Here is an 18,340-nt window from a genome sequence, read left to right as displayed (position 1 = left end):
CTCTTGTATTCCTGATATGTTACATATCTTCTTACAACTTTACTAATTAGATACACATTTTAAGAATTGCTTTCATGGGTGTTCTTTTTTTTTTTTAACTCTCTAAAGGCTGTTGACATTACCTCATGTGGAAACTTTGCTGTAATTGGGCTGTCAACTGGACAGGTAGATGTGTATAACATGCAGTCTGGCATTCACAGAGGGCATTATGGTGAAGAAAGAGGTAAGAATTGCCACACTACAGCAACAGCCTGGTGTTCTGTTGTCTTAAGATCTCAGCTTTTGAGGTGAATGTGAGAATATTTTCAGTCTGTAATTACCCTACACTGTCCTATCTTGCACTGTAATCAGAAGTAATTTGAAACCTACTCTGAAGGACAGGATTTGTGCTAGTTTTAACAGCTCTGATATTAGCTAATTAACACAAAATTGTCAGTTATCGAAATTGTTAGCAGTCTAATGAGATCCTCTGGCCACAGCTCTTTTTGAAATAATCACATTTCCAATACTTGGCTTCTTGTTACAAGGTTCTATCTCTGAGATTTTTCCATCTGTTTTGTGCTCCCTGTTTGAAAGTGAAAGAATACTTACATGCATGTGAAACTGAAATTCTAAGCAAGTCCAGTTCTTTACATAAGCTACTATTTTCAATTACTCAGCTGCAGACTTAGGACTTAATGTAAGTAGCAGTGTTCAGACTTTCATTTTAATGGTTGCATATATGCGTATTTCTTGTGATGTATCCTTATGTATGTTTGCTGTTACATTGTAGGTTTGCAGTTTATATTAGGGCCATCATGATCTGAATTGTTTTATTATAGAAACAAGGAAAAAGTCTTGATGAACCCTTAAAGCTTACTGAGTTTCTAAAAGACCTCTGGCATAGCAAACACAAAGTGGTCATCGTTGCTTGGTAGCGGGATGAATTTTTGAAATTTAGTTACTGGCCAGCCGTGCTAGGCCTAGATGAAGAAATAAAATTGATCCAAAACCAGAGGAGCTATACCTTATCTTTATAATGCAGTTTGAAAATACTTTGTGCCAGAACTAAAGCTATAAATGTTATCTGGAGTGGTCGGGCCCCTTTGGAGGCAACTTGGTAACTGATTCAAAAAGTCCCTCAAATCTTACATTCACAAAAAGCCCCCCAAACCTAAGGCAGAATTAAAAGCTAATATTCAGTTTCAGTTACTCACAACTTGTGTATTGAATTCTATGTGCTTACTTTAAAGCAATTTGTTTTCTCTACTGATAAAGAAAGTTCTAATATTCAGTCTTCTCAGGTGGCCTTAGAATTGTTTATCACCTGCTTACTGCTCATTTAGTGTAGTTAGGCCAAGACAGACATAATTGTGTTTGGCATTCTGGTGATTTCTATGCTGTATTTGAAATTCTCAACTACGACTTTCTTTTCCCTTGATTGCAGCACATGAGGGAGCCATTAGGGGTGTAGCAGTGGATGGATTAAACCAGCTGACAATCACAGCTGGTAGTGAAGGATTAATTAAATTTTGGAAATTCAAAGCTAAAGATCTAGTTTACTCCACTGATCTTCCGTGTGTTCCAAGTGGAATTCTTCTTCACAGGGATAGGTAAGAAACTGAAGCTATTTCATGTGCATATTGTTTTACTGTGAGTATGTAAGTCTAGGTTTGCAGCCAAATATTCTAATGAAGTTTAGAATTCTGATGCTTTGAAATACAACTGACTACTAGTTGACAAAACAAAATGAGTACAAAACATTTTGTTAGACAGAAGGAATGTAATTCTATTTATCTGATACTATCCTAGGGTAAAAGATTTTTTGTGCAATGTTAAGATGTTGCTTTTAATTTTTGTCTATGAGTATTCACTATCATATATGCTAATGATTCTTGGCAGTGGTATTCTGGGAATTGCCTTTGATGACTTCAGTATTAGTGTTTTGGATATAGAAACCAGGAAGATTGTCAGGACGTTCTCAGGACACCATGGAAGGATTAATGACATGGTAATTGTTAACTCATTTTCTGCAATGTATACAGATACCTAATTAATTTTACAGATGGTGGGTTTCTGTGCATATGTTAAGTCACTGAGTATTGTGTTCAGCTGTGAATAATAAACTTGTATTCAGCTCTACAGCAGTTTTGGCCGTGTTAGTTTTCAGTCAAAATGTATAGGGTTCAAATGGCCATGTATTTTTAGTGTGTATTCAGATTTTACTGTAACTTTGCAACAAGTTGATTTTGGTTTTAACGAAAGAAAACATTAGGAATAATGAAAACCACACTGTGGAGCAAAATTGTGCAAGGCTCTTAACTAAAATATAGAAACGATGAGCCAGGTAAATAAAAGGTGTAAACAGAGCTAAGATTATGCAACACACTGATAATTCCTCATTTTGCTTCTTGTAAAATAAGTGTTTACTGAAATACTTCTTAGCTTCTAATTCTAAGTGCTAGTAAGTACCTGCTTACTTGATTTCTTCAGTTTTATGCTCAGTGGTTTTCATCATTAACATAAAAGCATGGACCAAAGTGCTTTTATTAACAGCCAGGTGTATTCTGCGTCATATATTGAAAACTGCTCTGAAATAGCTTCCATTTTTGTCTTTTTCTTGCTTTCAGTTGTCAGTTTTCTTTTATGGCCAGATGATGTCGTCCTGGTGTTAGGGAGCAGTCTGATCTTGAACTGTGCAAAACAGGACCTCTTGTAGGATCTGACTTGCCACTTTTGCCACTAAACTGTCTGGTTTATTTTAGACTTTCAGTCCTGATGGTCGTTGGCTAATAACATCATCAATGGACTGTTCCATTAAGACTTGGGACCTTCCGTCTGGATGGTGAGTCAGTTTGAAAACATATAATAGAAATGTATTATTATCATCTTTCAGTTTAAGTGGCAAAAAGCCTTCTGACTTGATGGTCACCAGCCAAAATGTATGTGATACTCAAAGTTGTACATGGTTTAACAACTCAATACCCAGTATATTAGTTCTGTCTGATGCTAGCAATATGTGCCTTTTTCTAGGTGTACAGAATAAAAGTGTCTTGAAGATCTAATAATGAAACCTGGAGTTTTCATGTAGTGTGAATTTTTCCCTTGTAAGTAGTGCTATAATCTAAATGGCGAGAGATTGTTTAAGGTGAATTGCTTTGTGATATAGTGAATTATTTATAGAATCATAGAATGGTTTCAGTTAGAAGCAGCCTTCAAAGATCTACTCCTACCCCACTCTCCTGTAGACAGGTTCATTATATCAAGTTGCTCAAAACCATGTGCAACCTGAACTTGAATACTTCAGTGGTGGGCCATTCACAACTTCTCTGGGTGACCTGTTCTAATGTCTCACCACCCTCATTGTAACATTTCTTCCTTATATTCAGTATAAACCTACCTCTCAGTTCAAAACCATTGCCTCTTGTCCTCTCAGGAAAAGGCCTGTTAAAAAGTCTCCCTTGGATTTTCCTGTAAGTCCCCATAACGTATTGAAAGGCCATAAGAAGGTCTTCCTGGAGCCTTCTGTTCTCCAGGGTAGACAATGCCAACTTTCTCAGCCTTTCCTCATAGGAAACATGTTCCAGTCATCTTATCATTTTCCTGGACCTGTTAGAACTTCGTGTCTATCTTGTGCTGCAGGCCCCAAATGTGGATGCAGTTAATTTTGTAAATTGAAGCCTGTTCTCAGTTACATTAATTTTAGCCACACAATAAGGCTTTACTTCAGTTATTTTTTACTTCAGAATTTTTTTCATTTGTGCATGCTTGCAACTGCCAAAAATACTTTTATGATCACTGTGAGCAGTATTCTCCCACAAAGAAATTTGGCCAAGTACTCAAGTAGATACAAGAAGTTCAGCAGCCTAGAAAAAAACAGGCCAAGGAGTAACTTTGAGTTCTGCCAGTGCATTCTTTTAGCAGCACAACAAATAGATTTTTAATAATTCAAAGTAGTGCTACGCAGTGTGCAGTTGTGGTCATATCTGAAACTGAATGGTTTCATTTGGATCGATTACTGTTGTTGATTCATTTTGGTAAATAATTTTGTATACTGTAAGTTTTCATTTTACTATTAAAAAATGTGCTGAATCTACACAAGTGGCTTACTCTCTCATGATGAATGATACTAGTCTAAAATGAGGCAAGATGGACAGTAGCTGTCTTCTTTCTAGTACAAACGGGAAGGAAATGATCACTGTTACAACTTCCTCTTTCTGACCATCTTTCCTTTCCAAAATTATTAACTACAAAATTAACTACAAAAATTGCAACATTAATTTTCAAACTTCAGAGATGTTACTTGTCTCTCATTTCTTTGATAACACAACATTTTGCAGTAAGAATCCATTCATATGTTTCTTTAACAGTAGTTCTTATTTGCATGTAACACATAAGTAAATGATTTGTCTGTCAGAACTGCAAGAAATTATGGTCAAGCCAAGATCTAGGCAGATACGTGACAAACTTTACTTTTGAAAGGAATTATGTTAAATTATTCTTCCCAAATGTAAAGGAAAGGGTTTTTCGGCACAGTGTATTGAAAAGGAAGAGCCACTTTCAATGAAAAGCCAGATGCTTGATTTACTTCTACTCTGGTATATTTGCTTATAAATACAAGAACCAAATTATAAACTGTGCATTCTGACGACTCAGCTATGATATTGTCCTTACAAAAGGCTGGAAAACATGTTTTTACATGACTTAAGTCCTGCGTTGTGAAAAATACCAACTGATTATGATAGATGCCATACCATTTATTGAGTGATCATCTGTTTTTATTTGGGAATGGTGCTTAACTGTCATTATTTTAAGTATTCCTTGTGCATGTTTTTTATGTAGGGCTTTTTGAGAATTAGGAAACAAATAATTTGTGCAGAGAAAGTTACAAGGAGGAACTGGCGTTATGCAGATTTTTCTTTCTGCACTGCAGCTTGAATAGAGAAATTAAGAAATCAAGGCTACAAGCTGACTATGGTTTGGATGGAGTACTTGAGACAGAATAGTATAAGAAACGTTGATATCAGGAGCTCAGCAATTTTATACTTCCCATTGTCTCACTTTTGCAATTAAACAGGAAGCGTAAAGGTGAATACTTTCAGCCCCTAGGCATTTATGTAGCAATTACTGTACTCTTTGTGTAAAAATTTGTAAGCATGTCTTTTTTCTATAGTGGATTGACCTTTCCTCTCCCCCCATCTGTGATTTTAATCATAATTTAAATTCAGTAGGTAGAAAAATTTAATTTAGTGTAACTTAGTTTTGCAGTTGTTCGTTACAGTTGTTTTATTGAACAGTATTTCTTAGTTACTGGTAAAGATTGTGGTAAGAGGATGGATTTGAAACTACAGTAAATATGTATGGTAAATTTTTTTAGCCATTGTGTGCTGCATGCAAAAGCTGTCAGTGTACCTGACACATGTTCTGGCATTTAGGGTTTTAGTGTTTGTATATTTTATATTGAAAGTGATGAATAATGTGACTTTCACCTGGTTAGTTTTTAAGTGTAATGTGCGTCTTAATAGCATGCACTTGGAATAAAATATCCCTTTCAGGGGAAAAAAGAAAAGGCTTTTATGTTTAACATGGTTTGTCAGATCATCACAGGAGTGCTCAAGTACCTAAGAAAATATCATGCCACAAGATTTTTACATTTTAAACTGCTTTGTTACCTGAATATTTTTTCTGTGGTTAGTGAACAGAACTGGGTGGTGGAACTAGCTGCTTTCGTTACTTCCCACTTTGCTTTTGATTTTGGTCTGTAAACTAGAACAAAGTATTCAAGCTCTCCATTTGTTCTTTTTGTTTCTCAGTTAACTAGTTGTCAAACTCAATTGCTTCTTACAATTTGAAGTAACTGAAATTTATACCTCAACAAAGGAAAAACAGTGCCATAAACCCAGGCTTGAGTGGAGGTCTACTAGGGTGTGCATCATTCAAGACTTGTGTCATCAGCAGAACTCTAAAATAGCTTATTGTTAAAATAGTCACATACTACTCGATATTTTAACTTTCTTTTTATGTGTGGGATGTTGTTTTATGGTGGGGGGGGGTTGTTGGTTTTTTTTTTCTGGGGGGTGGTGTTTGGGTTTTTTGGGGGTTTTTTTGTTTGGTTGGGGTTTTTTGGGGGGGGGTTTGGTGGGGTTTTTTTGGGTTGGTTTTTTTTTTTTTGGTGGGGTTTTTTTTTCAGCTTTCTGCAATAATGAAAGGCATGGTTTATTAGGCCAAAGATACAATAATCTCAGAGCATTCTTTAGGTTAGAAAGAGTAAGTCCTAGTGTTAACGAAGTGTATATCAAGTATCTTGAGAGAGGGAATTGACAATTCAAGGCAAAGTATTAAAAGATGAGGTCAGAGCATCATGAAGCTGATTTGAAGTGTGACATTTATGGCCTATAAATGTTAATATTAGGCATAGGGAGTTGAATGTGGACACATGGTTCATCATATTCTCCACAGAATGTGAATGTCTAAGGACATAGCATAAGTGTACCAACTTTAGCCAATTTAAAGAATCTTATGAGGTGAGTGGTTTTGTTGCACAGTGTCATTCGTTTCCTAAGCTTAGTATTTCAGTAGTCGTATTCCAGTACTTATAATATGCTAATTTGTATACATACTTCCAATATCCTGCTTGCATTCACTCAAATTTGTGCTGTAATTCAGATATGCATGGATAAAAAAGCTCATCTTGCTGAGAATTTCTCTGTTGTTTTTCCTCTCCTTAGCCTCATAGATTGTTTTTTGGTAGACTCTGCAGCTGTGAGCCTTACTATGTCTCCTACAGGAGATTTTCTAGCTTCAGCACATGTGGATGACCTTGGAATTTATTTGTGGTGAGTATGTAATATATCTGTTTCTCCGTAGAATTTCAGATGGGGAAGAATTCTCTTAATCATCTGTATCATAAATAAGGAATTGTTCTACAAAGTACCATCTCCGGGCTCTTGTCTTTTCTGGTTCTAATTAAGACAGGTATTCTGTGTTGTTGTGATTTGTAAATCTTGAAGTCTCTTGCAGTTATAAATATATTTTTTATTATTATTATTAAATAATATATATTATTTATAAAGATAATCTGATAATTAAATTGTCTTTTCCTAAACGTTTCTTTATTATTCTAAAGAATTCTTGTTATGCCATTCCTAAAGTTTTTCTTTGACTCTACTGTTTTGGTTTTGGTTTATTTTTTTATTCTATTGGAAACATCGGTGGTCATATAGTGTTACTTTCAGAGGGGCTTTTCTTCTTGTCCTGGTATACAGTGTTCTCTGAGACTTCTGAGTAGGACTTGTAAGTTGCAATTATTTACATTTAACGGTAAATCACTTCAGATGTAAATTGTGTTTCAGTTCAGTTTCCTCCTGACGTGTCTTCAAAGCAAATGGCTCATTAGGCCCAGAACTGAAGTAACACGTCTTTTAAGTGATATGGTTTTTCTTATTTTTTGCTTTTGATAGATAGGTATTTCAAGTTACATTTGTTGCCTGTGGTTTTGTCTTGAGGTATTCAATTGTTAGACCTTTCTGTGCATAAGTGCTTTGTTCTTTTTACCTAGCCCTTATTCATATTGACTGAAAAAATAATTTGCCAGAATGACTGTGTGTGTATTCCAAACCTCAAGAAAATTTTCTAAGAGTACTATTTTGAAATTCTGTGAAAGCGGCGTTTGTATATTATATTGTACACATTAACTACAAAGTTTTTTAGATTGTTAGTTTTGCAACTTCAAGTAAATGCAGCATCTGGCAATAACTTGAAGTAGTAATACTCCATAATTCCACATTTATTGAATGTTCTTCACAATAATACTTCAGCATAACTTCTGTGTTTCAGACTTTCAGATTATGTATATTACTGTGTTTCATTTATTGTTTATCTGGTAGATGAGGAAAACTAATCTTGAATAGAACCTGGTGAATTGCCATAGTGCAGTAAAAATTATGTCTAAAATATTTGTTCCCATTCACTTGAAGATTGTTTTTAAAATGCATGTCTCGCTTTTCAGGTCAAACCGTTCTCTGTATTCACTTGTCTCTTTACGGCCCCTTTCGGCAGATTATGTACCTTCTATGGTGGCACGCCCGACTACCTGCCCCATTGAAGGTAATCTTCACATGAAAGAGTATTTAATTTTCAATTTGGTATTGTATTTCAGATAGAAGATGGTTTGCTTCCTCAGTGAAGACTCACTGTTTCTCTTAGGTGTGCCTATTGCTTCTTCTACCATTTTTGGTGTATTTAACTCATATAGTAAATTGTTTACTAAAATCTAGTAATATTTCTGTGTTCAGACATAAAAAATTACGTTGTGATGATCTCCATCTCTTCAAGGAGATTTTGTAGATGTTAAAAACATCTGTGCTAATTGGTGGCTTTCTTTAATCTGACTTGTGTATATACCTTCCATTTTGACATCTTAAAGGCCAGTTTGAAATTAACATTACTGTTCGGGGGTGTAAAAAGGGGATTGTTTGTCCACTTAATTACAGCTTTTTTGTCTGCCTGTAAGTCGTGGTAGTTCCACTGCTGCATACTGCCTTTGTTGGCAAGAGAAATGGGTTCAGCTGTCATATAGCTGTGCTTGATAGTCCTAGTGAAAGAAAGGCCTAAAATGCTTTTTTGATATGTTTAATAGAAACAGCTGTGGGCTTGTAGCAGTTTGAGGGCCTCTAGATAGAAGTCTTGTCTGCCCACATTTAGCAGTGTCTATAAATGTAGATCTCCATCTGGAGGAAGAACACACCTTGAATATTGACTGCCCAGAAGAGTGGGTAACATACTTGGTAATGACTGCTATGTTAATCACGTACTTATTTTAGATACTTAAATTAGGAAGACAGGATTTTATTCCAAAATTTAGAGTGTTTTAATCCTATAAACTGATTATGGCTGAACGGTTTAATTCATTTTCTGCCTTCAGCAAATGTAAAGTTCCTGTTGACATGCTCAGGAGCTTTTAGTGGTTTGCATTTCTTTGCTGTTAGGCTTTTCCGCCACATTTGTGGTTTCAACCATGTAATATTTTGCAAAAAGGAAGGGAAAATAGAAGTTTTTCATCAAGACCACGTAGGAAGTCTAGAGAAAACCTAATGACAGACTGCACATCTTTTACTGTTTGTTGTACTTTGGTGTTGAGATCTTCATTTTTATGTGCCACTTCAGTCATACCTATGAACAGGTTGTGAATATTGTGTGTATTTAAATGCAAAGATTTTACAGATTTTTAACTTAGCACTTAAATTGTTTTGTATGTATATTAAAGCACTGTACAAGATTTTAGAAATAATCCACTTCTATAAATTGTTTTTACATAAGTTCAGCCAAAGCAAACAAATCTTGTTAGTCTTCAAAGTATTTATCCAGTTCTGCATTTTAGCTATAATTGTTTGCAATTTAAGTTTATTATTTCACGGGGTTAATATTGTTTCTGTAGCTTTTCAGCTATTTGTTATGCTAGCACCCATACATACAGCTGTTATGCATGTGTTTTTAAAAAACTGCAGAAGAAATAATCATGTTTTGATTTTTAAAAATAAATGTGAGATATGTATGTTCATAAAACATATGTGTTCTTGACAGATGTGGATGTGGCAGGAGATGAAGAAACATGTGATGAAATGATGGAATATGTCTCACCTGAGCAACTGGGATTGCAGCTGGTGACCCTTTCCTCATTACCAGAATCAAGGTGGAAAAATCTCCTTAGTCTTGATATTATCAAGGTAATGATATTAGGCATGCAAGTGCAGATCTGTAGTATTTGGATTGTATTTTTGAGGAAGGAGGTAAATTAAGGGCTGTTTCTCCTGTAATACAAAACAGACAGTTAACCATTCCCCTGGATGCTCACGAAAACTTGAGAAGGCAGAACTATTTCACAGCTTTTGCCGTTACTGTTTCTGTAACATGCCAAATAGCTGTCTGAAAGCAGAGATTTCCATGTCAATAGAAATGCTTGTACAGCTGTGCTAGGTTGTGCCTCTAAATAACTGTTGGGCATTCCCATAACCGGGAATAGAGGGAATACACAAAAAATAGTAGTATAGAGCTAGATATATTTGCCCGTGTTCTATCAGCTGCATTTACCTAGTCACAAAATTTGATCCTGCTTTTCAGGTATTTTTCAAGATTTTGCAGTAGAAGACTATATAGTGCTTTTCACAATTTCTGGGATTTGAGAGAGGGGCTTTTTTTTTCTTTTTTTTTTTTTTTCTAAATGGTATCTTCTTATTTAGTGGTAAAATATTTTACCTATATACTTACTTCTCAGTTAGTCCTTACATTTTTCATAGTATTTTAAAAATAAAACTCTTCATTAAAAAAAACTTTCTACATGTTCTTAATGTGGTGATGATTTTAATTCAAGTATCTGCTTAACAGAAAAAAAATAAACCAAGAGAGCCACCAAAAGTTCCCAAGTCAGCTCCTTTCTTCATCCCAACGGTTTCTGGTCTTACACCCCGTTACATTACTCCAAGGGAAGAAAATGATACACAGGTAAAAACAAAAATTATTTATATAATAGTGCTTATCTAGTGTATTGTAAAAGAAAACCTTTATGTGTTTTAATGCTAAAAGAGATCTTGCTAAAGACTTTAAAACACATTTACATAATGCTTTCTTTCTTAAAGTGTTTTGTTCTGTTGGGGGAAAATAATCAAGATGTAAAAATATGTCTTGCATGTTCACATACACTCTTGTACTTTCATGTTCTAGTCAAAGGTAGTAAGCCATGGAGTACTGGCACAGAAATCTGATTTTTTCATTCATCTTGAAGAAGCCCTGAGAACTAATGAATGTAAGTCAACAAGATATTTCACTAAAAATGTAGATGCTAATAATGAAAGTAAGTCAACAAGATATTTCACTAAAAATGTAGATGCTAATAATGTTTTGATACACATTTGCTTTCTAATGCTAGAATTGTAACAACTGAGGACAAAAATACACATAGTATAGTAACAAAGACAAAGAGTATGACCTGTTGTGTATAAAGCTAATACATAGATAGCCAATGTGTATCAAAGATCCATTGGTAGTCTAGCTTGCCTGGAGAATGGAGCCCGGTTCTGGCTGAAACCCATATAGAGAAAGAAGGTAATGTTTCTGAGATTGTTAGACTTGCATTGTGATCATCTTGCACAGAAAAGGTGCTATGTATTATTTGTAGGGCAAGAAAGGAAGGGAATGATCTGATGAGAGATAGTAACTGGGACATGAAAAACATAATTTGCCTGCCAAGTTCTGTTTCCGTTAATATAAAAATAAGCTCTTGGATTTCTTTTAACATTCAATTAACTTTGAAATTGTCATGTAAATTGACTGTGGAATTTACATGCTGTTTTCCCTGTTTCAATTGGTGCTGCTGCAGAATTGCTGAAATTTAGGTTTTTTGGAAATGATTGCTAATATAGCTGGCTTGTAAACTTAAATGGGCAGTCACCAGTAGTGCCATGGTTTAAGCCCAACGAGTAACTCAGAACCATGCAGCCACTCCCTCACTCACTCCCCCCTTTTTTCCCCCAACTCCCAGAGGGATGGGGAGGAGAATCCAAAAAATGTAAATCCCACAGGTTGAGATAAGAATGGTCCAGTAACTAAGCTATAACACAAAACCACTCATATTACCACCAGTAATAATAATGATAAGGGAAATAACAGGGGGAGAGAATGCAAAACTAAAAAGGGAAAGGAAAAAACACCAGTAAACACCAGTGATGCACTATACAATTGTTCACCACAAGCTGACCAATACACAGCCCAGCCCAAGCAGCAATCTGCCCTTCCGGGTGACTCCCCCCAGTTCTTATACTGAGCATGATGTGCTGTGATATGGAATCCTTCTTTGGCTAGTTTGGGTCAGGTGTCCTGTCTCTGCTCCCTCTTGGCTTCTTGTGCCTCCCATCACTGGCAGAGCATGAGAGACTGAAAAGTTCTTGATCAGTGTAAATGCTCTTCAGCAAGAACTAAACCATTGATGTGTTATCAGCATTGTTCTCAGACTAAAGTGGAACACAGCACTGCACTAGCTACTAAGAAGGAGGAAAACTGTTACAGCTGAACCCAGGACAGGTAGCTTGTGCACAAGGCAGTTCTGCTGGGAATTTTTAGACCCCTTAAACTCTTCTGAGATAACCAGCTTACTCAGCTGTATTTAAAGCATTTTTATATGCAGAAGGTCATTATCACAAATAAGGTGTGGTGTTACAGTGTGTTTTTAGTACTTCAATTGGTAGTAGTCTTTTAAGCTGCTTCAGAGCTGCACAGAGAAAAGTAAAACATCAGGTGAATAATTAAAAAACCTAACCAAGCACCTAGAGGCTGGCTGTTCCAGGGAGCAAGTGCATTGCAGTAGTGGTGCAGTGCATGTGCCTCAGGCCACCTCTGCTGTAAGGAGAGTGTGCTCCAAGGCCCGTGCTGTAATCCAAATCCAGGCTTTGTTGATCCTGGCTGAAGAACCTGCTGGTGTGTAACATGGCTCTGTGCTTGCTAGTTTACAAGCATCTCTTCTAATGGTGACTAAGCTGTGCAAGTAAGCAGTGATATACTAGAACCTATCCTGGTTTACCATTGGGATGGAGACAGGGTTTTGTACCTCACATCAGGATTGTGGAACACAGATTGAGCTGGGCACCTTTTCTGTATTTTATGTCCCCCAACTTGACAGTATGTTCCATGTTTAGTTTTTCAGTGTCACAGCACAACAGTGCTACATTTGTTTAGTACTGTTTATATCACAATTACATTTAAAAATAGATAATGATTTTCGTAAGAATCAAATACAGATGGAAACAGATTTATACCACCTAAGGAATATTAGCCAATGCCTAATATCATTAGTTACCATGATGTAACAGTATAAAAAGTTGCTCTTACTAGCAACTCCTTAGCAAAAGAAATATTAATTAGAAGACATTTAAAAATTGTGTTCACCAGCAGCTGTGTTTACAAGCATTTATATTTTTATCTCTGCATTTTTAAAGAAAATGGATGGAATTCTCAAAGATAGGTAGGATTGTAGAAATCCTGAGGAAGAACATTTTGAAGAGGAAAGAGTTTCTAAATTGCGTACATTTCTACCAGGGAAAAGATTGACTCCATCCCACCATAGACAGTATTACCTTGTGTCTTTTATTCAGTAACAACCTGAAGTCCCATCTCTTTTTGCCAAGAGAGGTAAAATGACAAGTTGTATGGTTAATGAGAAGTTTTTTACAGCTTAGAAGATGGAAATGGGGGAGGAAGGGAAGTTATATAAATACAAAGGTGTTACTTATATTTTTCAATGTAAACTTACAAATAAAATGAAACTGTTTTGTTAGAGATGTGCTTCTCTGTAGTATGTGATGGGACATTAAATTGAAGGCTAGACGGCATTTTGTGGAAAACAAAAAAGGCAACAGTAGAAACTTGAAACTTACAGTCACTGCTTAAGAATTTTGGAATAAACCTGTCCAGATGAAGGATTTGTAGCATTTGTAAGATTCTTTCCTGTAAGTGTTACTGCTGATGTATTCCTCAATGTTTTAACACAGATACAGCTCCACTTAACTTACTGAAAAGCTTGGGACCATCTAATATTGAGATAGAACTAAGGTGTTTGGCCCCTGAAGGTGGTGGCTCAATGGAGGTGATGCTAAGCTTTTTGAGAATGATTGGGATGATGCTGAACAAGAAGTACAACTTTGAACTTGCTCAGGCATACCTTGCACTATTTTTAAAGGTAACAATTTTCTTGCAAAATTTTGTGTTAGTCCTGTTTAAAATTATGGCTGTCCAGTAAAGAATGTAAATTGCCTGCTTGAAAGAATCATCTTACATGATTTTTGTTGGGGCCAGTTTTAAAACTGCTAAATGAATCTATTGGATAATTTGACAACTTATCTGGTCACAGTCCAGAAAAATTTGAAAAAAACACGGATATTGTGAAATGGACCAGACGGGTTTTGTTCTAGTATTTGTTACTTAGAATTGTTTTTATTGTTTGTAACATACCTAACTTAATAGCTGTTAATTCATAAGTGACTATAGGCTATGCCTTAAGTAAGAAAAGAATGCAATGTTATAACATTTGGGGTAGTAAAATAGGCATTTTGTTGGACTTACTACTAGATACCACATGCCTGACTTACTTTCCATGTCAGTGAGCTGTCCTTCTGTTATTGCTTAAGCGCCACAGGAGTAGTGAAATTATTCTGAAGAGCGTGGAAGTTAGAAAGTTATTGCAATAAAATGCAGTAGCAGTTACTCTTAGAGGGAAGGTGGTTCTGCAAAAGACTGAAGCCCTTCTGATGCATAAATGCTTACCTTGTCAGGATACTCTGATTTAGGAAACTGTGGGAAAGCAATTAATTACAGTTTACTAGAAAAACGCTATAAACATTCAGGTAGATGTAATACTGTTTATTTAACTGAGTATTTCTTAATAGCAATATTAAGCAGGGATTGGTTTTGAAGAGAATGTAACGCTGGACAAATACAGCTTGCTCTTTTCCTTTTTTGGGGGTTAAATAGAACATGTGGGGCAGCTTCCACAAGAACAAGTACTGCAGCTGAATAGGAGTACATTTCATGTTGAAGTGTTGATACTCATTCACAGTGGCTTTTTACCATGTCTGTTTACTATTAGTTTGGTTTTTGTGAGTCTTGTCCTTTGGACTGGTTAGAATAGTTGCAATATTAGATGCTAGAATGCATTTTTTTTGTTTTGTACAAAATCTGTTTAAGTCTATGCAGATTAGTGGACAGCTAGGTAATTTGCCTCAGAAATGTACTTGGGATCTGAAGTACAGTCAAATAATATAAACTCATGCTGTGACACATGAACACCATTGTCTTTTGCTGTGGGTTCCAAGTGAAACAGCTCTGAGCTTAACAAGACTTCTGGATTTAAATTGTAGCCAGGAAAATAACTATTCTGTCCATTAAGTGGTAATAACGTATTGCCTCTCTAAAAGACTGAGAGGTTTATTTTCTTTGTGTTTCATCAAGATTCTTGTTTATTACCTAGGGAGACATCATCTCCCTGGATCAATATAGAGCATGCTGGCATCATTCTTCTTGCTTTACGCAACACATAAGAATTAAATATTAAGTAACATTTAATGAAAATAATTAAAATAATTAAATTTATATAATTACAATAATAGATAAAATGATATGACATAAAAACCAGATCAACCTCAGGGCATCTGTTTAGACTTTCTAGCCTAAAGAGGAATTTATGATGTGGGTTGGAAATAGAATATGTGATTGATCGGAATAGATGCAGCAGCAGATCTATTAAAGCAGTAACTTATTTAAGACATTTTGCTGTTTATCCCATCCAATACATAGAGTATTGGAGTAAAATGGCTTGTAAAAGACTAGCAAAAGACAGTCAGCATTAAATAGAAGGAATTAATTGATGGCAGACTCCTTCCCTTACTTGGGATATTAATGAAAACGAAGTATTGGAACTGAATGAGGAAATTTATCTTCTAAATTTTTTTGTTACCTGTATATTTTTTAATAATTGCTTGTCTTCATTTTCAGTTGCATCTTAAGATTCTCTCATCAGAACCAAATCTTTTGGAAGAAGTATCCAGGTTGTCAACGCAACTTGAGGAAACTTGGCTTCATTTACAGACTCTCTTCAATCAGAGTCTGTGTGTGTTAACATATATGAAAAGTGTTTTGTTGTAAAATGCTTAAGGATTTTGTCTGCGTAAAATTCCCCTTGGAATAATGGTACAATTTATTACAAAAAATACTGGATTTCAGGAATTATACTATGACTTCTGATGATGTATTTTATACATCTGTATATGGCAGAATATTTTAGAATGTGCATAACTGAATTTTTTTTTTTACTCAGAGCAAAAATTAATATGTGCAGCTTAAATATTCATGTTGTATCAGTGTGTGCTGCCCATGAACAAAGGAGCTGGACAGCTATAGGTAATGTAGCTAGTTACCGTATACTTCCATGACCAAAATGTAAATCAGAATGGAGAAAGTGGCTTGCAAAAAAATAAAAGTAGGAATGTAATTTCTGTGCAGGACACCAAAACCTGTATTATACTTGGCAAATTACTACTGTGGAGACAAAAATAAAACAAAAAGTCTGGGTTATTAACATTTTATTAACATCAGTTTAAAGCAAGTTAACATAAAAAATGCATTTCTGTGCAATCAGAGTGCTTTCCCTATAACATTTGAAAAACTAGTTTTCTTCTTGCTTTGGCAAGCTGTATTCACTGTTTTGCCTCAGGCACCTATTTCTGAAAGCAAGGATTTTTAGCCGTATTACAAATGATGTAACTTGAAAAAAACACTGAATCCTAAACTAAACAAAAAAATTTCATTTTTTTATAACCAGGTTTCTTGCTCTAATTTTGGAGGCTAAATTTCTTAGGAAAATTTGGGTCCTTTTCTTAAGGTGATCAGAAGAAAAGCTTTGAGCTGGGTGAATTTTTACATAAATCAGATGATCTTTTTATGAGTTGATATTTAGGTTTTAAATAATAAGGTTTGGGCAGAGTTTGGGAACTCAGGAATGTGACTGTCTTAAACTTTGCTGTTTGAGAATTCTGCCTCACAGCAGAGGAATCTCCTGGACAAGGCTGCATTATTTTACATGCTTCAGACACAGACTAACAGGATAACCAGTACAAATGTATACAGTTTTGATCAGAAAAGCTGAAAAATGTGTTCACTGCATATGGCAGACTGAAACTGTAATGCAGTTTTGTTGTTCTACATAGGTGATCGTTATTTTGATATCGTCACATTATGTAACTCTTTAGTCATGTATCCTGGAACAAATTATCTACAAACATAGAATTATAGAATGGTTTGGGTTGGAAGGAGCCTTAAAGCTCATCTAGTTCCAACCACCTGCCATAGGCAGGAACACTTTCCACTGGACCAGGTTCCTCCAAGCTCTGTCCAACCTGGCCTTGAATACGGCCAGCGATGGGGCAGCAACAGCTTCTCTGGGCAACCGATTCCAGTGCCTCACCACTCTCACAATAAAGAATTTTCTTAATGTCTAATCTGCATCTCCCCTCTTTCAGTTTAAAGCCATTCCCCCTTTTCCTGTCACTGCAGGCCCTTGTAAAATGTCCCTTTCCATAATTCTTGTAGCCTCCCTTTATGTATTGGAAGCAGCTCTGAGATCTCCCACAGCCTTCTGTTCTCCAGACTGAACAAGCCCAGCTCTCTCAGTCTGTCTTTATAGCAGAGGTGCTCCAACCCTCAGCTCATCTTTACCACCTGCTCTGGACTCACTCGAGCAGGTCCACGTCTCTCTTGTGATGAGGACACCAAAACTGCACACAGTACTCCAAGTGGAGTCTCACAGGAGAATAGAGGGAAAATTTCTTCGCTCGACTTGCTAGTCATGTTCCTTTTGATGCAGCCTATCATATGTTTGGCTTTCTGGGCTGCGAGTGCACACTGCTGGCTCATGTTGAGCTGCTTGTCAGCAAACACCCCCAAGACCTCCTCAGGGCTGCTGTCAATCCATTTTCCACCCAGCCTGTGTTTGTGCTTGAAATTGCTTCAATCCAGGTGCAGGACCTTGCACTTGGCTTGGTTAAACTTCTTGAGTTTAGCACTGGCCCACCTCTCAAGCATGTGGGGGTGACATTCCTTCCCTCCAGCGTATCAACCAAACCACACAGCTTGGTGTTATCGGCAAAGTTGCTGAAGGTGCGTCAGTCGTGCTGTCCGTGCTGCCAACAAAGATGAACAGCACAGGTCGCAGTACTGACCCCTGAAGAACACCGCTCGTCACTGATCACTTGAACATGGAGCCATTTACCACAACTCTTTGACTCCAACCATTCAGCCAGTTCCTTATCCACTGGGTGGTCCATCTGTCAAATCCATGCCTTTCCAATTTAGACACAAGGATGTTATGCAGGACAGTGTCAAACGCCTTGCACGAGGCCAGGTAGATGACATCAGTCACTCTTCCCCTATCCACCAGTGCCATGGCCGTATCATAGTAAGCCACCAAATTTGTTAGGCACAATTTGCTTTTAGTGAAGCCATCTTGGCTGTCACCAATCATCTCCTTACTGTCCATATGCATTAGCATAGTTTCCATGAGTATCTGCATCGTGATCTTGCCAGGTATTGATTGAGACTGACTCGCCTGTAATTACCCAAGTCTTCCTTTTTTCCCCCCTTTAAAGATGGGGGTTATGTTTCCCATTTTTCCAGTCAGTGGGAACAACTCTGGACTTTCACAGCTCCTCAAATATGACACATAGTGGCTTACACAATTCATCCACCAGCTCCTTCAGGACCTCCAGATGCTTCTCATCAGGTCCCATGGACTTGAGGTTCCTTCGATGGTTTCAAACCTGAT

The 18,340-nt window shown here is 36.5% G+C and overlaps 1 protein-coding gene across 1 annotated transcript in view; it reads left to right on the top strand.

Annotated features, from left to right (window-relative positions):
* WDR36 (WD repeat domain 36) overlaps positions 1 to 15,978 on the top strand; it is a gene marked incomplete at its 5' end in the record, with an annotated part of 30,674 nt that extends 14,696 nt beyond the window's left edge. The window contains 11 exons of the mRNA XM_080638220.1: positions 109 to 223; positions 1,427 to 1,592; positions 1,882 to 1,990; positions 2,745 to 2,824; positions 6,708 to 6,815; positions 7,988 to 8,085; positions 9,562 to 9,704; positions 10,363 to 10,479; positions 10,699 to 10,780; positions 13,518 to 13,705; positions 15,517 to 15,978. Coding sequence (XP_080494346.1) covers positions 109 to 223; positions 1,427 to 1,592; positions 1,882 to 1,990; positions 2,745 to 2,824; positions 6,708 to 6,815; positions 7,988 to 8,085; positions 9,562 to 9,704; positions 10,363 to 10,479; positions 10,699 to 10,780; positions 13,518 to 13,705; positions 15,517 to 15,666 — 1,356 coding nt within the window. The 3' untranslated portion in view covers positions 15,667 to 15,978. The remainder of the gene's footprint in view (positions 1 to 108; positions 224 to 1,426; positions 1,593 to 1,881; positions 1,991 to 2,744; positions 2,825 to 6,707; positions 6,816 to 7,987; positions 8,086 to 9,561; positions 9,705 to 10,362; positions 10,480 to 10,698; positions 10,781 to 13,517; positions 13,706 to 15,516) is intronic.
* Between the last annotated feature and the right edge of the window lie 2,362 nt (positions 15,979 to 18,340).

This window comes from Psittacula echo (assembly GCF_963264785.1).
Source record: "Psittacula echo genome assembly, chromosome: Z".
NCBI lineage: Eukaryota > Metazoa > Chordata > Aves > Psittaciformes > Psittacidae > Psittacula > Psittacula echo.
This window is presented reverse-complemented; position numbering and strand designations above follow the sequence as displayed.